This window comes from Cololabis saira, chromosome 3 (assembly GCF_033807715.1).
Source record: "Cololabis saira isolate AMF1-May2022 chromosome 3, fColSai1.1, whole genome shotgun sequence".
Lineage (NCBI taxonomy): Eukaryota > Metazoa > Chordata > Actinopteri > Beloniformes > Belonidae > Cololabis > Cololabis saira.
In genome coordinates, this window is record NC_084589.1 from 39,823,961 (window position 1) to 39,848,106 (window position 24,146).

General features: G+C 37.4%; 1 protein-coding gene across 1 annotated transcript; it reads left to right on the top strand.

Moving 5' to 3' along the window:
- The first annotated feature begins 906 nt into the window (after positions 1–906).
- On the top strand, positions 907–21,541 carry LOC133439474 (ubiquitin-conjugating enzyme E2 E1). Its single transcript, XM_061717484.1, has 6 exons — positions 907–1,020; positions 5,379–5,562; positions 8,213–8,263; positions 11,225–11,357; positions 17,527–17,674; positions 21,245–21,541. Exons 2-6 carry the CDS (start codon positions 5,408–5,410, stop codon positions 21,340–21,342), a joined length of 585 nt encoding a protein of 194 aa, XP_061573468.1. The 5' UTR covers positions 907–1,020; positions 5,379–5,407; the 3' UTR covers positions 21,343–21,541.
- The last annotated feature ends 2,605 nt before the right edge of the window (positions 21,542–24,146 follow it).

The window sequence follows — 24,146 nt, forward strand, 5'->3', positions numbered from 1 at the left end:
GAAACTAATTGATGCTAGAAAGTAATGTATGCATGAATGTATGTATTAGAAAGTAATTTATGCATGATTGTATACGTTAGAAAGTAATTGATGCATGAATGCATACATTAGAAACTAATCTATGCATGAATGTATGTGTATGTATATATATATATATATATATATATATATATATATATATATATATATATATATATATAAATAAGTGTTTTCCAGACTTATATATACAGTTATATGTATATATGTTAATAAGAGTGTTTTCCCGACTCATATATACATATATATATGTATATATATATATACATATATTAATAGTGTTTCCCAGACTTATATATATATTTATATATATTAATAATAGTGTTTTCCAGACTTGTATATATATGTATATATATTAATAGTGTTTTCCAGACTTATATTTATATATATTAATAATAGTGTTTCCCAGACTTGTACATATTTATATATATATAGTGTTTCCCAGACTTGTATATATATTTATATATATTAATAATAGTGTTTTCCAGACTTGTATATATATTAATAATAATGTTTCCCAGACTTGTATATACATATATTAATAATAGTGTTTCCCAGACTTGTATATATATTTATATATATTAATAGTGTTTCCCAGACTTATAAATATATGTATATATATTAAAGTGTTTCCCAGACTTGTATCTACATATATATATATAGTTTCCCAGACTTATATTTAAATATATTAATAATAGTGTTTTCCAGACTTGTATATATATGTATATATATTAGTATTTTCCAGACTTATATATATTTATATATATTAATAATAGTGTTTCCCAGACTTGTATCTACATATATATATTAATAATAGTTCCCCAGACTTATATTTAAATATATTAATAATAGTTTCCAGCCTCTCCTCCTCTCTCCTCTCCTCTCCTCTCCTCTCCTCGTCTCGTCTCCGGCCACTTCCGTTCCGCAGAGGGGACAGGCACCAGCCAGCCTGACGGTGGCGGAGGTCCGGACACAATAGAGCGGGTAGGTCTCCCCGGGCACCGGGCAGGGCGTCAGCACCGGCGGGTCCGGGTCTCACCGGGCCGGACGGGGGGTTCGTTAGTGTTTTGAGCTGAACAGACAAACAAACAGGGCGGCCAGGGTTTAGCCGGGCCCGGGGGGGAAGGGCTCCGGCTATGTGCTGGACCGGGGGATCTGTTTATAACCCCCACGCTGCGGACGAGTCAGGTCTGCATTTATATGGATATAGATCATTCTTAATACGGGGTTGCGTTGTAGTAATATGTAGTTATTATAAATCAAAGGGTGTATTTATATGAGTTTCCATCGGTTGTGTCGCAGGGCCTGAGGATGAGGGAGATGGGGGGTGTTAGCACCTATCACACCCAGGATGCGCTGGACTAACTAATGTGAAGGAATTATCGGGATTAAACTGTGTTTATAACGTTGAAATGGTCAACTTTAATGCAGAAATTAACCCAGCACCGCTGGCTAATGTGAGGAACGCGCAGAGGCCAAATCGCGGATTTAATGACTTCTCGCGAGATCGACCGCAATTGGGGAAACGAGACCTAAAAATGTCAGTCATAGGTTTAATGTGCTATTTCTTTTTTTTTATCTATAAACAGGGGTGAAAGTAGGATAAAGTTCTGGTAGGGGGTTGACAGAATTTGGATTAACACATTCGTACATAAATTAGTTTACACGTATACATTCATGCATAAATTAATGCATCAATTACTCTAATATATACATTCATGCATAAATGTGTTTTGTAATATTTACATGAATGCATACATTAATTAATTTCTAATATTTACATTCCTGCATAAATTAGTTTAATATATATATACATTCATGCATACATTTGTTTAAAATGCATACACATGCATAAAATAATTTATAATATACATTCATGCATACATTAGTTTCAAATGTATTCATTCATGCATGAATTAGTTTCTAATGTATACATTCCAGCATAAATTAGTTTTATAATGTATACATTATTAGTTTCCAATATATACATTCTTGCATGAATTAGTTTCCAATATATACATTCTTGCATAAATTAGTTTCCAATATATACATTCTTGTATAAATTAGTTTCCAATATATACATTCATGCATAAATTAGTTTCCAATATATACATTCATGCATAAATTAGTTTCCAATATATACATTCTTGTATAAATTAGTTTCCAATATATACATTCATGCATAAATTAGTTTCCAATATATACATTCATGCATAAATTAGTTTCCAATATATACATTCATGCATAAATTAGTTTCCAATATATACATTCATGCATAAATTAGTTTCTAATATATACATTCCTGCATTTGTTTCTAATCATTCCTGCATACAGTAGTTTCTAATATATACATTCATGCATAAATTAATGCATAAATTACTATCTAATATATACATTCCAGCATTAATTAGTTTCCAATATATACATTCCTGCATAAATGTGTTTGTAATATATACATTCTTGTATAAATTAGTTTCCAATATATACATTCATGCATAAATTAGTTTCCAATATATACATTCATGCATAAATTAGTTTCCAATGTATATATTCCAGCATAAATTAGTTTCGAATATATACATTCCTGCATTTGTTTCTAATCATTCCTGCATACATTAGTTTCTAATATATACATTCATGCATAAATTACTATCTAATATATACATTCCAGCATAAATTAGTTTCCAATATATACATTCATGCATAAATGTGTTTCTAATATATACATTCATGCATAAATTACTATCTAATATATACATTCATGCATAAATTTGTTTCTAATATATACATTCATGCATGAATTAGTTGTAGTGTAGTAAAATTAAATTCCGCTGCACCGAGTTGGACAATAGCCTACATAAATTAAAAGGTTCATGCTAAATCCGGTGTATTTACACTGCTTTATGTATATACACGGCCGGCGTCTGTACAGCTAAACTGTTCGTACACTTTACCAAAAGCGCAACGCCATCTTCTTCCACTTTATAAGGGACACGTGCGTTTTAGCAGGTTGTGTCACATTAAAAAGAATCCCTGCGAAACGTGAATTTTAAATTTTATTTTTTATTTAAACAAGATTCGAGGCAGAGGAACTTATTCAATATTTTTTTGTAATTGACGGTGCTTTCAGACCTGTGGCCCATTTGTTTTGTTCCAATTCAGGGGCCAAATCGATACAGTTGTTTAGTTTTTCGTTTGTTCACGTTGTTCACAAGGCACCGTCTGTAGCGGTTCAAAGCTGTTAACAAATGCCATCCATGAACCAACTGTTCTCTCATTGGTCAGAAATGAACGCAGGAGTTCCCTTTTTATTTTAGTGTTGCCTTGCATGAATGCATATGGAGAAAGTGTGTACGCATGTTTGTTTACACATATTGTGTGTTGTGCAAAGAGAAAATAGTGTTTGCACACATGGCAAACAATCAGCTGAAACACCAGAAAGCCCGGAGCCGGTTTAAGAAAAGTGAGATTTGTCAGATGGGCACAGTGGTGGAAAACTAAAGCTGAATTTAATCATCGTGTTCAAGGAGATGACTTAATATCACTGAAACTTATTATTGTGTGTGTCTATCCTCATCTCCACTTTGAGCCAATATATTTGGCTTGATAAAAGGCTGTTAGCTTATTTCACCAGAGCGAGACACACTAACTGTAGATGGCTGCAGACAGACATCTACCACCACTGTGGATTTGGCAGATGTTGCACTTTCTGGGAACTGGTCTTTGTCAGTCTGTCAGTCTGTCTTGCTTTTTCAATTACCTTACCATCTGTGTTTGTTTGGCACTTGGAAAAAACTCCCAAACAGCTAATTTCCCTTTTGATAAGTCATATAAAACTGGTCCTATCACTAAAAAAGTGATGGGACATCAATATTTTAAAGCTATGCTATTCTCTGATTACAGGGCGTTTTGTAAATCTGCTGTACTGACAAAATGACCACTTACAGTTCTGTTTTAATAGGTGGGGGTGACCTGGCTGGTCTTTTAATACCACTTTGTACCATTAGAGGTGAAATTTGTAGTCTCACCGCAGGGTCATCAAGACTTCTGATATGCCTTCGTTATACCATAAACAGCCAATCAGATTTCTTCATGCTGGCTACACAAATAAGCCACATACTTTAAAACTGTCTCACCCCCTCGATTTTCGTTGGGTTGCAACAGCCACAATTTGATTGGCTTACACTTGCATTGAAGAGTCAAATGTTTGACATCATGTAACTCAGTATGAATGGACGGTGATGCTGAGGACTAGTGATGCACCGATTGTTCGGTAACCGAAATTGTTCGGCCGAAAATGGCAAAAAAAAACACTTTCGGTGTTCGGTGGAATAAGTGGGAAAAAAACCGAACAATTAATAACGGCGTTGTAAAATAAGGAAATAGACTGGCCGCTGCGTCCCGTAACGTTGCGCACTACATAAATCGTTGGCCAACCAAAAACTAACCCCATAAGAATTTTACCTAACATTCACCAGGAGGTGGAACCAAAACAACATAATGCTGGGAAATTAAAAAAATGTAATTTATGTTTATGTTCAATAAATATTTTCTACCTTGTAATTTTGAAAAGCATGCCTAAATCAAATTTATTTGATTCATGCAATGGTGAAAACATTGGCAAAATAAATGAAAAACTGCTGAAGAACCATGTTCGGTATTGTTCGGTATTCGGCCAAGTGTTTATTATTATTTTCGGTTTCGGCCACAAATTTTCATTTTGGTGCATCACTACTGAGGACACATTCCCGGTATACGTTAAGCCAAGATTTAACATGGACTTTGTTGTTATACTGCTCATGTGTGGTGACAAGGGGAATTACTACGTGGTGTCTTTAATATATACCAGAGCTCTTCAAGTCTGGTCCCGAAGGGCCGGTGTCTTGCATATTTTAGATGTCTCCTTGCATCAGCACACCAGATTAAAATTAATGGACCATCATCAGCTTGTCATGAAAGTCTGCACTAGTCTGTTAATGACACAATCATTTCTATCAGGGTATGTTGGAGCAGGGAAGCATCTAAAATATGCAGGACGTCATGTTTCGAGGACTGGACTTGAAGACCCCTGCTGTGTGTTTTTATTTTATTTTATGCATGTATAATCCAGAAACTATCTGAAGCAAGCTTCAAAAACTGTTGACATTGTCTGGGGAGCGTTTTTCTCATCCATGTGAATCCTTTTCTACTGCGATGTTTCAAAATGCAAATGAAATATTGACTGTCACGGCCGAGCAGTTGCCGTGTTGGCTCTGGTTAGAAACCACTCTGAAAGTGCTCCGTTTCCTGTACCAGTGCTTTCGCTGAATCTGTGTTTCTTGTCTTCCCTCTTTCTTCCTCAGGTCACGACTCTTCTCTAATCCAAACCGGTATGTCGGATGAGGATTCTCGTGCCAGCACCAGCTCTTCCTCGTCGCCACCTTCCTCCAGCCAAAACAGACAAAAAGACACATCTTGCAAGAAGAAACGGGAAAGCAAAGCCAGCATGAGCAAGACCTCCAAGCTGCTTTCCACCAGTGCCAAAAGGTAAAAATAAAACCTCAGATCATGTAGCAACGGGTTCCCAATATTTCTTCCTCTCCTGATTCTAAGCTGAAGGAAAAAAAAGAATGGTATAGGCAATATATTTTCAAACGGTCTTTAATTATAAGAAATAAAATGCTTTATGTGACAATCTTGTTAAGAGCAGCACCTGATAGTAATGCATTATCAACACTGCAATAGAAGTAATGTGCTTGGTTGTTTGCCAACTCCTGGACCACACAAACACAAGGTTCACAAGCCATGAAATAAACCCTGTTTTATGGGGGAAAGATGCAGAGATCTGGAAGGTCTTTAAACGAATAAAGCCGAGCAAAACTGCCATCAGCTGTATGTTCAAAACTCTGTAATTGTGGTTTCATAAAGTTCAGCAAACCCGTTTCTTAATGTATGAAACAGTTGGTTGTATTACTGTTGTATTTGTTTGAAATGCCCGTTTATAGGACATAAACTACTTTAATATCAATATAAAATCCAGTTATAGATGAATGTGACACCATAGTGCAGCCATGAATAATCCGCTTCAGTTCAATAATATTTTATTAATCCCCTAAAGGAAATTTTGTTACACTAACTCTCATTTAAGTTTTATGAAGCTGGGTGGGACATGAAATAAGAAAGTTACCCAAAGCACCCCCTGTAAAATGCTGAAGAATGTTTTTCTGGCATCATGATTCAGATGTCAGAAAGAGAAGTGATGGATTGTTGGTAATTGTAGGTAATTTCAACTCAGACACGAGCTTTTATAGACCATAACTTACTTACTTGAAGGTAGGCTATGCTGCAAAGGAGTACAAAATGTCCCTTTTCTTTGTATGTTATGTTTTAGCTTGGCATTTATTGTTATTGACTTTTATATTAACTGGACCAAACTGGAGTGAATTGCATTGCATTTTTGAAGTGCCTTGCAATGACATTGTCGTGATTAGGCGATATAAACCTGAATTGAATTATCCCTTTTCCCCCCACCCACTATCCTTTGTTAATTTTTTATTTTTTTTTTACACAATCCTAAATATTGACTTCTGTCTAAGCAAATAATTTATATAGGGTTAACTGAGCATCATGGCATCTAAATCACCGTTTTGTAAAAACTAGAGCTGTCAATTGATTTAATTCTTTAATTGCGATTTAATCAAAAGATTTTCATTGTTGACTTGCTATTAATTGCAATCAAGCTCACTTTTTGAATGTTCTGTTAAAAAAACAATATTTTTAATCTTAAATTGTCATGATACAGGAGCAGATAATTATCCTTGCTTTGAACAAATGTTTTTTGTTGTTATGTCAAAAACATGTCTTGAAAGTCTAGAGGGGACAAACTTCAGTCCAGCAAGCAACAACTGATGTTTATCTGAGTAATTCTGACACAAAATAATGTCCAATTAAAAAAAAATCCCCTGTTGTTTTTAAGCAGTTTTTAAATCAACACATTTACAGCCTGGTTAAAAAAAAAAAACCCTTGGTTTTACTGTTTGAATTCACTTCCATGACACCTCTGAGGGGGGTTAATTTTCTTAATGAAACAAATGTACTTATAACATGAGGCGTAACCTTTTGATTGACAGTTGGCTCAGCCAATGGCTAGCCATCATCACCTCTTAAACTGCAGTGTAAATCAACCCAACGTCGACTAAACGCAGCAGTAATTTCTGCTTTTGCTGCCGGTTCTGCTGTAAACGTCCACTGGCAGCTCTGCAGCTCCTCCGATGTGGGTCGGTTGAAAGAGTTTGTAGCGACAGCTAACTTTGATCATATTTACCGAAACGTTGATGCATTAATCTCGCTTTTTAAGAAACTAATATAAAAAAATCAGAGGTGTCAAAAGTATTCACATTCATTACTCAGGTAGAAGTATAGATACTAGAGTTTAAAAATACTCCTGCAGAAGTTGAAGTATCAACTCAAGTTTTTTACTCAAGTAAAAGTATAAAAGTACTGGTTTCAAAACTACTTAAAGTATAAAAGTAAAAGTAATGTAAGGGGGAAAAAAACCATTAAGGACAAAAGCCATTGAAAATTAATGCATCTTAGTATAATGCAAATATATTAAAGAACCATATATGTGTACTATTGAGCATTAACATGTGTTTCAGAGAGCAGCAGATATGATGACTAGTTGCCTAAGTATTGTAATGGTGCAAAAAGTCAAACTTCAGAGGCATGTTATCATTTATCCTAACCTTTATTGGAATGTACATCCAAGTTTAGTTGCAGGAATCTGAGGGAACGGATGTAAGAACAAAACTGGACAAGAACATCTGAAACAACCACAACCAAATTCACTCTATCCGGATGGAGCAATTTAACTGGATAGTTTTTGTTGAAATGAAATACAGTAACGAGGCTGTTTTTAAAATGTAAGGAGTAAAAAGTACAGATAATTGTGTGAAAATGTAAGGAGTAAAAGTAAAAAGTAATCTGAAAAATAATTGCTCCAGTGAAGTATAGATAACCAAAATTTCTACTTAAGTAAGGTAACAAAGTATTTGTACTTCGTTACTTGACACCTCTGAAAAAAATATATAATGGCGTTAACTTTGTCAGCCTGAGTCATAACATTTGAGAGACTGAAGTGTGAATATTTTGACTTTTTTGGTAAATCTGTGATTCTTCTCACTTCTCATGTGTGCAGGATTCAGAAAGAGCTGGCCGACATCACTCTGGACCCTCCACCCAACTGCAGGTGGGTTTTACTGCTTCTGTAATAGCAGTTAACTTTCTGTTTCTGTGATGTACTCATCAATGCAACAATTATCACCTCACTTTTTTTTTCCTTGTTGAGATAGTTAGTTGGTGCCCAAAAAGGCAGGTTAGTATCAACGATAAACAGAAAAATTTGGTTAGTGACATAATAACATAACAGTGCAGCGCCTCAATGAAAGTGTCAATACCTTTAATCACTTAGTAAATCCTCATCTCACTCACATAACATCACTAAGTAAGGAAACATTAGTCTATAATTAAACAGTACTTAGTTTGACCATGCTTGACATACGGGTTAAAGTTGATCATTTAAGTGGAATAACATTTCTAAGTCCTTTCAGAGGCTTTAAATAGCTATTTACTTTTATGTAGGTCAAGTGGCCCAAAGTGCTTAAATTAATCGCCATTTGTTGCAAACACTTCTCAATCAAAACTGTTTAGAGTTGAGCTGTTTTGGTCCGTGACAGAAATGTACACTCTTTCCTGGAGTTGATTTACCTCCAAAAGGTTTCTTTAAGAACTTGGTTCAGCTTTCTCACTGTAAAGCTGCAATTTAAAAAGTCTGTTCTTGAGAACGAGACGGGGCTGAGTTCAAGATTGTGTTGCAGAAAGTGTTGCCCCCCTGTGGAGTCCTCAAGCAAATCAGTGAAACTCTCAGCTTCTGGCCTCCTTATGAAAAGAAAGAAGAGTAATCTCTTCCATGTGGCCTCCAAGATCAAATGGGCAACGTCAAGAGCACAGACCATCCCGAAAATGAACACTTTGTATAATTGGGGAGCAATCAGTTTTATTACCATGTTTTTACTCCCCCCTCCGTTTCATTAGCTTAATTCTCAAGCGTGAAACCACAACTTCTCAGGCATGTTCTGCTTGAGAGGCAGTTGTATTTCACTCTGTGGCCGGTAGTTGCCGTCTTTTCTAAATCACCCAGTTTGTAAAAAAGCAGATGCTTGACGTCACTGAAGCACACAACACAAACAAATATAGTTGCATCTTTAACAAAGCTCTTTTTTCTCGTCCTTAATTAGAGGAGGCAGACTTTAAAAGGGTTTAGAACAATATAGTCAAGGGGCAACTTTAGAAAAGAGCCTCCGTTAAGACTTTTGCTCACATGTCTGGGTAAAGTTTGACAACCTATTTTTTTTGTTAGAACAAATCTATAGAAGGAATTTTAGGGGTGTCGTCATCTTGAATTATTTAGCTGGTGACCACTAGAGACGCTAGAATATTCAAGTTCTCAATTCAGGCATATGGTCAGTTTTGGTCAACCTGTACAATTTGTATGCATAATTGTCAAGATTAAAACATTGTATATCTAAGGAAATAGATAAAACAATACTAAAAAAGCCTTTATGAATCATATTGTAATATTTTAGCCAATATTGGATAGAAAATATAACTTTTTTATAAATATTTTTGACACAGGATTTCATAGAAAATGTGTTTCACTGTTAAAAAAAATGTGCTTATTATGTGTGTGTGTTAAAAACGCCTATAAAAAAAGTCATATTTTTTAACCAATATTGGACAAAATATAGCAATACAATAAAAAAAAGTTTTTCAATTGATGTTTTATCCATTTCCCTAAATATAAAATCTTGAACATTGAAGATTTTGCATAAACTGTACATTTTGACCATTATTGTGACCATATGCATGAATGGTCATCAGCAAAACAATCCAAGATGACAACACCCCTATTATTCCTCCTAGGGGTTCCTTCTAACAAAAAAATAAGGTTGTCAAACTTTACCCAGAAGCGTGAGCAGAGTTATCAATCTTAGGGTTTGCCCCCTGACTAATAACTAAATGTATCCAGCAATTGTTCTGTTGTTGCTTAACAAAGTCGTCCTCATTAAGATACTGATGTGGTGACTTTGTGGTTCTGTATCTGCATCTTCCAATTCACACGTTACAGAAGCCGCCTGGCTATTTTAAACCTCCCTTTTTGAACACGATTTACAGTTCTGGCAGAGGTGGCTGCTGTACAACTGTGTGAAAGCATTTATTATTCTGCTTTAAATTACAGAGAAGGTTTGTGCCTTCCTAAATCCAGCGTAGCTGATTGTCACAGATGTGGTTGAGTGGTACTTAGGCTGGCTATCGCCGTGTGATGGAAGTGCGATATTATTAAACCCAGCCACTTGGAAGTTGAATCCGTCCCTGTAATGAAGGTTTTCATCCGTCACATTTCCAGTCACGTCTTTTTATCCAGTTAATGAGCTCAGATTGTTGATTTTTTTACTCTGTAGTGATTTACAAGGAAGCTGCCAAACATCTGCTTCAACTCTGATCAAAAACAAATAGAAGAGCGCAATCAATACTATCACGACTGATATTCATGACCTCGTCTCCCTGTGGGGTTCATGCCCACATGTTCTGCTTCAAGGAAAAATCAATAGAGATTACAGATCATGACGCACAGACGCCTCGGAGGAGATGTGCTTTGAACTTGGTCTCACGAGAAAGAAACCCAAGACAAAAAAGGATTCCAACAGCTCTTCTTATGAAGGGAAAATGTCCTACGCTTGTTTGTTTGATCAGCAATCTGCAGAGTTATTTAGTTTATTTGTGTAATTTCAGTTAAAAATGACAAATCAGGGGGTATTTGTAGCTTTAGCTCAGCTCCTGTCTGTTTCAAGTAACTGCATCAGTCTGCACCAATGACTTTATTTATTTATGATGCTTTACTTGCTGTTTGTTTTCCCTGTTTGTTGATTTAAAACAGCTTTGTAACAGTGATGTTATTTCTGCTGCACCACTTAGGAGACGGTGATCTTTGCTGATGAATACCACAGACAAACATCCCATCTAAATACTACATGTCACGTATTTTAAAGCCCATAGGAATGTATTTAAATGAACCTTCTAGGACTCTAGTTTCAGTGCTTCTTATGAATTACTGTGTGGTTGTGAGTGAGTGTAATACTTGTGTCTGCAGCGCTGGCCCCAAAGGAGACAACATCTATGAGTGGAGGTCGACCATCCTGGGACCGCCGGGCTCCGTGTACGAGGGCGGCGTCTTCTTCCTGGACATCGCCTTCACACCAGACTACCCCTTCAAACCCCCCAAGGTACTGGATGAGCCCGTCTGTGAGCTCAGCCGACACGCCGAGGCTTCAGTCTGAACGCAGCTGAGGGGGAAAACGGCATATGGTGTCAGTCGGTGGTAACAGTTTTTTTTTAGCCAAAGACAAGTGGGATGTGAGAGAGAACAAATCTAGTTTCAATAACAAACCCACAACACTGACAAATAAGTCAAAAACTACTCGCATTTTAAAGTGTAGACTTGACTGGTGTTTTTTTTGTCAGCCTGTTTCAATTTTAGTTTTAGTCTAGTCTTTGGGTCAAACTATCATTTTAGTTTTTATTAGTTTTAGTCACATTCATTCTCCTTTTAGTCATGTCAAATTTCAGTCGACTAAAAATCTGAGCATTTTAGTCTCGTTTTAGTCAAAGATTGAATTTAGCCAAACCCATTTTATAATTCAAACAAGGTTTCTTATTATTATATTATTGTTACCTTATAGACCAGGGGTCGGCAACCCAAAATGTTGAAAGAGCCGTGTTGGACCAAAAACACAAAAAACAAATATGTCTCGAGCCGCAAAAATGAAAAGTCTTGTATCAGCCTTAGAATGAAGACAACACATGCTGCATGTTTCTATATTAGTTAGAACTGGGGGAACATTTTTTTTTCATTATGCACTTCGAGAAAAAAATCGAAATGTCGAGAAAAAATTGAAATGTCGAGAAAAAAGTCGAAATGTCGAGATTAATGTTGAAGTACAATCTTAAGAAAAAAGTCGAAATGTTGAGAAAAAAGTCGAGGAAATAGTCAATATTTTGTGAAAAAAGCAGAAATGTCGAGAAAAAAATCCAAATCTCAAGAAAAAAGTCGGAATGTTGAGAAAAAAGTTGAAATGTTGAGATTAAAAAAAGAGAAAAAGGAAAAAAAGAATAAAAAAAAGAAAGAAAAAAAAAAAGTCAAACATTTTTGAAAAAGCTCCAGGAGCCACTAGGGCAGCGCTAAAGAGCCACGGGTTGCCGAGCCCTGTTATAGACTCTTTTTCCACGACACATTGGGTTTTCTTTTCCACGTCTATGTAGGAAAGTGTATCCAAAGATGGATCTTCTTCTTCTTCTCCAGCCCCAGAGCAGATCCCTGCGTTTCTCTATGTAACTTTGTTTTTAATGTACGTGAACCTAGAGCTCTGCGTTAACGGCATCAGCCTCTAACTCTGCAGCTGCATCTTCTGGATCTGATTCCCCACTGCAGCGACTGAAATTGAGGACGTGACGTCACCCAGCAGCAGAACTAAACCAGAGGAAACTACTGAAAACATGGACATTAAGGACCTTTGGTAGAACATTTTGTCTCGTTTTGGTCAACGAAAATGAAGACACATTTTAGCAGAGTCTTCATTTTGTAATCTACATTTTAGTCTCGTCTTTATTACTCTACGATATTGCATTATATATTTATCGTTATCGTCACAGGACCATTATTTTCGTTGAGTCTCGTCTCGTTTTCCTCAGGTGATAAGGGTTCGTTGATGACGATATTTAGTCATACGGTAATTTTCGTTGAGAAAAGCAACTTTACTTGACGCTCCTGTGTGTTGTGACATGAGCTGGAGTTAATCTCCTGGTGTGGTTTACCGACGTGTGTGTAATAAGTTCAGACATCAGAGCTCTGCAATGCAGAAAACTTGCTGACAACCAAACTGACAACATGTATGAACGTGACTCAGCTTCTCTGCAAACAATGAAGGGATGCTTTTATTTTGACAAAACTCGAGCTTTAGGGAACGTAAATGTAGCAGGTTTTCAAAACCAGAAACTGCATGTGTTGGTATGCAGTCGTCGTTGGGATGCAGTGTCCCCACTATGACATAAATTATTCTACAGTATAATCAGACGCTGACCGCATGACCGCTGCAGCTTTTGCTGTCATGCACATTGCATTATGGGATACTGTGTGTGAAACAGACGGGCAGATGGAAAACTTTCCCCAAAGTATCCAACCATCTTTTTGTATTATCCTCTATTAGCACAGATGAGGGCTGAATATACTTGATTAATAAATCACAAAGATTGCTGTTAAAGTTGCTTTTGTCAAGATAAATATGTTGTAAACTCAAATTAGAGTCTTCTGTATCTGGAATGAATGTATTCTTGAGTCTATAAGGTAACAATAATATAATAATAAGATAACCTTGTTTGAATTGTAAAATGGGTTTGGCTAAATACAATGTTTGACTAAAACGAGACTAAAATGGTCCTGGAGAAGGAGAATGAACGTGACTAAAACTAATAAAAACTAAAATGATAGCTTGACACAAAGACTAGACTAAAACTGAAACAGGCTGACAAAAACACTAGTTGCTGTTAAATTACACTTTATGCAATTGTTCTTACCTGCAATTAAAACATACCTGCTTGTTATTGTTGGGTCATTATGTCTTAAGGCTCAGTTATGCTTCTGCGTCAAAATGACGCCGTGCCTACGGCGTGTGGTTTGGATCGACGCAGAGGACACGCCGTCACCTGCGCCGTCACTGACGTGCACCTCCTGAAAATTGTAACTACGCGTCGAGGAGACGCAGACCACACGCAGACGGAGAGGGCTGTGATTGGTTCGTTTGAAAGTGAAGCATTTCCGGTTTCCGGTTTGAATCAGTAGTGAACTTCCAGGGCTCTTTTCTTCGTTTATATGTGATTTTTTTTGTTTTGGTTTTTTGCACAATAGTTGTCCTTATTATCTCTTTGATTTACTGTGACCGGAAAAAGTCGGATAAACCATTCAGAAAAAGATCGCTAACTAGTGGCCACGGGGGGTACTGCACCACGACCAAACGGAGAGACGGAGAACTCTGAAGGGTTCAGCACGGCATCACGGCTGGGGCGTGTGCTCTGCGTCGGTGTGACGCAGAAGCTTAATTCAGCCTTTAGTTATGATCTTAGTTGTGTTAGTCATGGCCTCCCTTGAGAAGTGCCATCCTCTTCATGTGCTGGTCACGATAAACCAGTCAAAAATGACCAGAGTCTAGACAGGTGGACGAGAAGCACAACGTTTAATTATCTCCAGCCGAACGGGCTGTTTAACCCAGACGCCCGGGTTAAACAGCAGGACTCGTCTCCTGGAGGCATTTGGGATTTGATAAAGGAAAGGAAGAGCAGAAAAGGGTGGACTGTGCCATGATGCTTTCCCCTGAAAAGGAACATGTAAGCAGTAAATATCGGTTTCAGGCTATGTTAACACATGAAATTAAATCAGATATGAATTAGTTAGGTGCACCTGCGTCTGCCGTTAAATCAGACGGATTGGGTTTACCCTGTTAATGCGACTTAAACACTCCACCTGACTTTCCCCGGGCCTTGGCTTGTTTCTCCTGCTAGTAACTAGTGTAAATGCAGATATTGGAAGCGACTCATATTTTTTATTAAGTTATCCTACCACAATTTTTTGCAAAAAAAAAAAATGGACATGAAGCTAAACAATGTGGAATTTTATGTCTCCGCAGTTGGTTTGTGATCAAGTCGGACGATTCAATCATTCCTGCATCCTCACCGATCACTTTCAGCAGAAGAATCTCTGTTTTTCAAAATGACAAAATTGTGTAATTTCAGTTAAAAATGACAAATCAGGTTGTATTTGTAGCTTTAGTTCAGCTCCTGTTTGTTTCAAGTAACAGCGTCAGTCTGTATCACCGACTTTATTTATCTATGATGCTTTACTTGCTGTTTGTAGATTTAAAACAACTATTAGAATAGAATAGAAGACTTTATTGATCTCCCAGAGGAGAAATTCAGTCGTGCAGCAGCCAAAACACACACACGCTCAACGGTTTATACAAAAAATTTTAAATAAAAATAACCAATAAATAGTTAAATAATAAAAAAAGCAATATAAAAAGTAGAAAAGAGTATGTACAAGAGAAGAAAAAAAAAATAGTAAACACCAAAAAATATTTACAAAAATATTTATATTATTTCTGCTGCACCACTTAGGAGATGGTGATCTTTGCTGATGAATACCACCAACAAACATCCCACCTAAATACTACATGTCGTATTTTAAAGCACATGGGAATATATTTAAATGAAAAATGCTGAAGAATCTGTATAAAAATGACAAATTCATGTAAAATCCACAGGTCAGTGACTGAATTTGAGCTTGATATTTGCAAATCCAATCACAACATTTGTCAGAATAATTGCAATCCCTGTACTGCGTATTGATTTTGGCAAAAATCGTTAAGGCCCAGTAGCGTACAGGCCCAAGTGTTGCTCTGGGACGAGAGCCATGGAGCTGCAGAGCAAGAGCAAACCCTGGTGTTGTGCTGAAGTTAATGAGGTGGTGGGCTCAGTGACGATGCACAAACACCTCCGGCACAACGCTGTTATCAGACAGCTGATTCGTGTGAAACCACATGCACATGCAGATCTGCGCGTTCGGTCAGTTTGATAACCAGGGCGTGTTTCGTTTGCAGTGAAATTTGTCACGCAGCAGTTTAACTATCAAACATTATCTCAGCATTTGTTTCTTCCTCGGTGCAACTTCCTCCCGTCATGTACGCAGTCAAAGCTTCGTATTAGGCAGCTTTGTTTTGTTTTTGTGTGGCTCATTACCCATTTTCTGCACACTCAGGATCAACAAACATTTTCATTCTTCACACATGACTGCATGAATAATGCTTCATTTGTTTTTTTCCCCGAAGGATTCATTTTACCAGTTATGTAGCGAGTGTAGTTCTTCACAGTTATAACATTTCTTTGTTTAATTGGTGCTCATTTCTTGCAGGATTAAAATGAATGTCTTAATAACAGTGATAGTGGCATCGTCAACAGGAAAAATGGGACGGAAGAACAAGTTGTTAAAAAGAAATGCAAAATAAAGATGCAAATCAAATATTTGTAAGAGTTTTGCATGGGCTAAATAAAAGATACAGAAAAGACTGATAAATGGACCATGGTTTTTGTGGCACCATTGGCCTTGATTTAGAAAGTAGGTAGACAGGAAACGGGTAGAAAGAAGGGGAGACATTGCAGTAAAGAGCGACAGGCCGGGACTCAAACCCGCGCTTATTTGACATATTTATTTGACTTATTTGCACATTTGATCATGTTGTAGTTATGAAGGCTGGGTTTGGGGTACGGGCCCATTCTCAGAACTGATTCGATACCATTGTGATTTTTAAAAAGCCCTTTTTTTATTTTAAATGTTTTTGAAATACTAATACGGCAGATGATTAGTTAGGCTGTGAGATTCAACATCTGTTAATCACCAAAAGGGTCTGGTTCTATTGTTTAGTCTGTTTTCTGTCTGTCTGTGAGGAACTTCTTTCTTTTTGGGTTTTATCCTCCGTTACACTAATGTGTCATATCTTTTGAAGGTATAAAATATATTCACAAACTTCTGGTAAAGGTTATTTATTTTTTTATGAAAACTAGATAACTTCTGATTGGAATTAAATGTTAAACTAGAGCAGAAGCGTTTCACTCTTATCTTTCTGACACTAAATAGAGCATGTTTTGAAAGTGGGTGGAGATAAAGATGACATTTTTTCAGATATGGACAGAGTTTTTGAAGTTGCATCCACTTTTATCAAATATATTCCCACAAATAGAGAGGGGAGGAAAAAAAATGAATTTCCCCTTTTTTTTTTTCTTTTTTTTTTTTTAATACCTCAGAAATCAAAGTTGTGAAAGGTTGTCCTGGTAAATCTGCTTTATCTTAACCTACAGTGATTTGATAAACATCAGAATTCCTGCAGTAATGTTCAACAAAGTCGTTACAAAACTGTTTTGCTTTCAGTCTTGCGTCAGTACGTGTGCTGGGGATAAATCTATGAAACTACTGAAAGTCTTTCTTCTTTCTCTGCTCTTCCTCCTCTCTGTGGCCACTGATGGATAAAAAGGAAAAGCCTTTTGAGTCATAAATAAAGAAAGTCTTTATTTAATGTTGATGGTTATATGGATAAAGCAGATTCCATTTTCAGGAGAGGGAGAGTTTGCATTTGAAGTTCCTCTGTTCAGCCACTAGGGGGCGCTTCTGACCGCAGTATTGACAGCAATCACGTCTCATGTCCTGAACCTGAACTGTTGTTCCAATCAGTTAATCCCCATAAAAGAAACTTAATAAGATGATTTTATACTGGGTTTGACAGGTGAAGGACAGGATTCAACACTAGTGAGATGTATCGTTCTTTCCTCACTCCGTAGTGTTTGTGTGTGCAGGTAACCTTCCGTACGAGGATCTATCACTGCAACATCAACAGTCAGGGGGTGATCTGTCTGGACATCCTGAAGGACAACTGGAGCCCCGCCCTCACCATCTCCAAGGTGCTGCTGTCCATCTGCTCCCTGCTCACAGACTGCAACCCAGGTAGGACCCAGACCGTGGTGACGGCTCAGTCGGTGCTTAATAGTGACAATCAAAACGTCTAGATCAAGGTGGTGTCCAAGAACTACTATTTTAATCTCCGTAAAGTGCCTCACATCGCAAAACATGTCCATGGTTTACGAGGCTGTAACGCCACCCTTGTAAAAGATGATGTGGAGCCACATTTTTACACCGTAAATCCACTCTGCCTTTAGGCCTGTGTTCACACGGTGAGCCTGAATCAGATTTTTAGCATATCAGGATGGATTTATATTTTCTTCTTACTTTCCTCACTCCAGTCTAGTGTTTTTTGGCAGCCTGTTTCAATTTTAGTTTAAGGCTAGTCTTTGGGTCAAGCTATCATTTTAGTTTCTTATCACCCATCACGGGTTCTATTTTAGTTTAGTATCATTTAGTTTTTACTAGTTTTAGTCACGTTCATACCTCCTTTTAGTCGTGTCAAGTTTCAGTCGACTAAAAGTCTGAGCATGTTAGTCTTATTTTAGTCAGAATTGTCCAGGACCATTTTAGTCTAGTTTTAGTCAAAGATTGTATTTAGCCAAACCCATTTTACAATTCAAACAAGGTTATCTTATTATTGTTACCTTATAGATTCAAGAATATTCATTCCAGATACAGAAGACTCTAATTTGAGTTTACAACATTTATTTTTCCGCATTTGTCCCATCTTTTTCGACGACACATTGGGTTTTCTTTTCCACGTCTATGTAGGAAAGTGTTTCCAAAGATGGATCTTCTTCTTCTCCAGCCCCAGAGAAGATTGCCACGTTTTTCTTTGTAACTTTGTTCTTAATTGACGTGAACCTAGAGCTCTGCGTTAACGGCATCAGCCTCTAACTCTGCAGCTGCATCTTCTGGATCTGATTCCCCGCTGCAGCGACTGGGATTGAGGACTAACGTCACCCAGCAGCAGAACTAAACCAGAGGAAACTACTGAAAACATGGAGATTAAGGATCTTTGTTAGAACATTTCGTCTCGTTTTGGTCAACGAAAATGAAGACACATTTTAGCAGAGTTTTTATTTTGTAATCTACATTTTAGTCTCGTTTTTATTCGTCTACATTGCATTATATATTTAAATATTGTCACATGACCAGCCTTTTCGTTGCGTCATGTTTTCCTCAGGTGATAAAGGTTCCTTGACGGCGATATTTAGCCATAATTTTTGTTGACAAAAGCAACTTTACTCCACTCAGATCTGAACCACACGGGGGTCTTAGGGATGTGGCTTTATGTTTGGGTTTCACATGCATTTCCAATAGCTTCCTTCACAGATGTGTCCTTGTCTGACTGGTCCTGTTTCGCAAACTGAAAGTCAAAAGTCAAAGCAGTCCCCAGATGTTTCCTCCATCTCTGGCGCTATCTTGTAGCTGGTGGACCCACGCCTCCGCATAACCCTTTGCAACTGCCGTAAAACCAGTTCCCAACTGTCCATTTTGGGTTGTTTCCATTCAGTGTACATGTGAAGGTTTCCACGGCAACCATGTGGATGTGGAAACGTCATCAAGGACAGGCCTGATCTGATCACTTTCAGAATACAGTGGGGTAAAAAAGTATTCAGTCAGACACCAGTTGTGCAAGTTCTCCCACTTAAAAAGATAAGAAAGGCCTGTAATTTCCATCACAGGTATATCTACTAGGTATATATTACTCACCGTTCTTGTGATCATTTTTCCCCCACGGGGTGAGATCTTGCGTGGAGCCCCAGATGGAGGGAGATTATCAGTGGTCTTGTGTGTCTTCCAGTTTCTAATAATTGCTCCCACCGTTGACTTCTTCACACCGAGCTGCTTACCTATTGCAGATTCAGTCTTCCCAGCTGGTGCAGCTCTACAATTTAGTTTCTCACATCCTTTGACAGCTCTTTGGTCTTGATCATAGTGGAGTTTGGAGTGTGACTGTTTGATGTTGTGGACAGGTGTCTTTTATACTGATAACGAGTTGAAACAGGTGCCATTAATACAGCTAACGAGTGGAGGACAGAGGAACCTCTTAACCCTTGTGCTGTCTTTGGGTCAAGGGAGGGTGAAGGGAGAAAAGATGGAAGGAAGTGGGAAAGGGAGTAAGGAAATAGGCATGGGACGATATGAAAATTTCATATCACGATATTAGTGGACAAAAATATCACGATAACGATATTATCACGATATTAGCGTGTCGCTTATAAAATTCTTAAAATGCAAGGAAAAACACTAACCGTGGATCCACTGGTTCCTTCAGAACATTTATTCTCAAATCATTCTCAACACAGTGACACTTGAGGTAGAGAACAAATAGTGTACTGTAAATGTTATGCATTACAAAGTGTAAACTATAGTACCGGTACTGGTACTTATTTGAACTTTCTTTTTTTGTAAGAAAATACTTCCCTGAGAGTCGAAAGAAATAAGTGACAAATAGAAATAAAGTGACAAAGTAGAGCCAAATGCACACTGATTGTATTACTCTCTGAAACTTTAACAGTGGCTGGCTGCCTGCTACTTAGTACGGCTCTCTGGAAAAATAATAAAATAAAGGCACTGCTCTGTAGTATACAAAACAAAAGCTGCATGGCCAACACAAAGATTGAGTGAAAATAAAGTGCCACAGTAGTCAAATGCACACGGATTGTACTACACTCTGAAAAAATATTAAATAAATAATATTAATAAAATACATGAAAAAAATAACACTGGCTTCTACCTGGCTGGTAGCCTTGTGTGACCAAAAAAAAAAAAAACATTTTATTTGGCGATAATTACAGTACCCCACGATAACGTTATCGCGGCCGTTTTTTATCGCGATATACGATAATATCGTATATCGCCCCATGCCTAGTAAGGAAGGGAGGAAAGATGGAAGGAATGGAGAAAGGAGAAAAGAAGGAAGGAAGTAGGAAAGGGAATACGGAAAGGAGAAAAGTAGGAAAGGGAGTAAGGAAGGGAGAAAAGATGGAAGGGAGGAAAGAAGGAAAGAAGGAAGGAAAAGCAAAGAAGGTAATAAAGGAACGAATGACAAAAGGGAGGTAGGAAGAAAAAGGAGTAAAGGAGGAAAGGAAGAAGGAAGGAGAGCATGGCAGGAGGAAAGAATGATAGAAGAATTGGGTCATTTTGACCCAAAGACAGCACAAGGGTTAAAGAAGAAGTAAAAGGTCTGAAAGCCAGAAATCTTGCTTGTTTGTAGGTGACCAAATACGTATTGTACCGAGGAATTTACCAATTCATTCAGTAAAAATCCTACAATGTGATTTCCTGGATTCTTTCCCCCCCATTCTGTCTCTCATAGTTGAAGTTACCTATGATGAAAATTACAGTCCTCTCATCTTTTTAAGTGGGAGAACTTGCACAATTTGTGGCTGACAGAATACTTTTTTGCCTCACTGTTTACGACAATGGAAATAGTCAAAATCTGATGTGGGCAGTGTGACCATAGCCTTGAAGGTTTTATCAGCCACTTGGAGCGGCAAGATTCCGCTATCTTATTCCACTTGCTTCAGCTTTTTTGTTATGACTTCTAATATACCTGCAGATAAACTTAACTTAAACCTGGTTTGTTTTTTGTTTCCCTTCCAGCTGATCCCCTGGTGGGAAGCATCGCCACCCAGTACACGACTAACAGAGCGGAACATGACCGAACAGCCAAACAGTGGACGAAGCGATACGCCACATAAACCCAGAGGCCGGCGGTGGGAGTAGACGCAGCGCTGGGGGTCGGGGCGGGGTCGGGGGAGGGAGGGGGGGCTCGTCTCTGGGTTGTTTGTCTGGGGGTTATTTCTATCTCAGATTTTTAGTACTTTATTGTCTGGTATATTTTTTTGCTTCCTGATTAAGTTATCTCCACAAATAAGGTAATAAAGCAACACAGTGGAAGTCTTGTCGTCCTCTTTGTTTTTCTTTCAATGTGCATGAATGAAGTGTTCAAACTTGTTGTTTTTAAACTTTGTAGGCCTAAATACGGGGTGCGTTCTTTCTATTTAGTACAATTGGTTGCATATACAGGACTGTCTCAGAAAATTAGAATATTGTGATGAAGTTCTTTATTTTCTGTAATGCAATTTAAAAAAAAACAAAAATGTCATACATTCTGGATTCATTACAAATCAACTGAAATATTGCAAGCCTTTTATTATTTTAATATTGCTGATTATGGCTTACAGTTTAATATTAAGATTCCCAGAATATTCAAATTTTTTTGAGATAGGATATTTGAGTTTTCTTAAGCTGTAAGCCATGATCAGCAATATTAAAATAATAAAAGGCTTGCAATATTTCAGTTGATTTGTAATGAATCCAGAATGTATGACATTTTTGCATTACAGAAAATAAAGGACTTATCACAATATTATGATTTTCTGAGACAGTCCTGTAAGCTTTTTATCTGTAATACCGTTAAATGTAGCTGTGAGGAAATAGTCATGAATGTTTGTGTCTGCAGGTAGAATTAATTTACAATCAATTATAATCAAGTGTACAATACTTTATATCACAAGTTGCTTTACAATGTTTCCACAGGATGACCTGTCTGAATTTGGCATGTTAACATATTTCAAATATTAACATACTTATGTGTTTTAAATTGCCCCCAAACATGCCCATGAAACACTATACAGTGCAGCGGGTAACCAGGTAACAAAGTCTCTATTTCAGACCACATGTTCCAGTTATTAACTGCATAACATTGTCCTCCATCTCACTCAATGACAGTCTAGATAAATCAGTTTTTTCCTGAGAGCAAGTTTGAGAATATTTGGCCATTTCAACCTGGAGGTGCATTGATTTTAAGGATTATTGTATTAAAAATGAAAATTACTGCGAGTAGTTGCCAAATATAAGCACTTTCCAGCATAGGGTGAAGTGAAGTTATCTGTCTCTAGATGTCAAACAAAAGACCACCAGAGGGATCAGATCCTCTGTGACAGAAACATGCACTTAAGAATTGATGCAAAACTGATTTCACACCACAAAAAGCTGCATGATGAATTATAAATCCTGAACTTTTAAAATAATTATTCACTTCAGTACAGAAAGTTAAGACTTGCCAGCGAACCTGTGTTTGAACACAACAGACGTCGATGCCTCCAGCTTGACGCCCTGCTACACCACCAAAATATTAAAAAGCAATATGCATGGTTTCCTGCGGCGACCGTGATTAAGTCTATTATTACCCTCTGGCAGGCTTAGGCTTTTGTTATCCGCGCTGTTGCTTTGGGAGTGTTTTCGATGACCAGATTGTACGTCCTGCCAAGACTGAATTATTCCAGCAAGGCTTATCCTCCGAGACTACTTTCCCAATTCAGCTGTCTGGCCAATCTGTGAATGTTGGTACTATAAAAGAAAAAAAAAGGTTTTAAAACCGTGACACTGTTTCTCTTAATTATTTTTCTCCTAAATAAGTATTTTATAAAACTTTTGTTTTTATTTAAAACCTCCAGCTGGCGTTGCACGGAAATTAAAACAAACCTGATCGGAGAATTACCATGTTGGAGTCGGTTTAAAGGTCAATTATTAAAATCATTCATGCTTTAGGTAGAGTTGGCAGTTTATGCTCTGAATTTGAATCAAGCCCAAGCTGTAAATTGACTTTTGATATTCTTAGGATAGGAAACATTATTAGATGCAATAAAACTGATAAAGGATGTCCCTGACAGAAAATAAACAACAAAACGGATGAATGAGTTACATTTAATCCTGGATCAGTGTCTCCCTGAAGTATGTGCAGCAGAGCCTGGAGCATTAAGATCTCCTGGTTTTAGGGACTTCAGGATGGCTGACAAAACTGAGTAGGAACAACAATCTAATGCACATAAAAAAAAAAAAAGAAGTGTATTAGGGCATATGCATCATTTCAGATAGCCACTTTTTTGAGTAAAACCTTTGCTGAGACCATGTCTGTCTCCAGGTTTATTAAAAATGAATAGCTTCTTTTTGTTAAAAAAAATTAATTTGAAAGGCTTCTGTTCAAACGCACAGTGAACCGGAAAATCAGTTTGAGATTACCGAGATAAATGCAGTCAATAAAAAAAAGATTGTTATCCAGTAAATGAAGTTAAAACCATGTGGATTAGATAAACATTGTCCTGTTTTGATCCAAACACTAAAAGAGGTGCAGCTTTCTTTTCAACCATCTGTTCAATGTTTGCATATTGGTCCCATGTGAATTGCTTGCAGTGGTTCTGCTCGGGTACATGGGTGATGAAAGTACATGAGCCCAAAATGGGCACATTATCTAGGTCCCACACCCACATAAGCAAACCGAAGGGGACAATGGACATGGGGCCGATGCTTATCCACCAGAGAATCCCATGTAGTGCCCCATTTATCTCCGCCGGGCCCCACTAATAAATGTTTACCCCCACCCTCCCAAAGTAGGATTCTGTTATCTCAGTTTTTGAGTTGGTGGTTACTAAATACACCCAAAGCATATGCTCTCAACCACAAAACATGTGCTTCTTTTCATAATATGCACAACAGAACT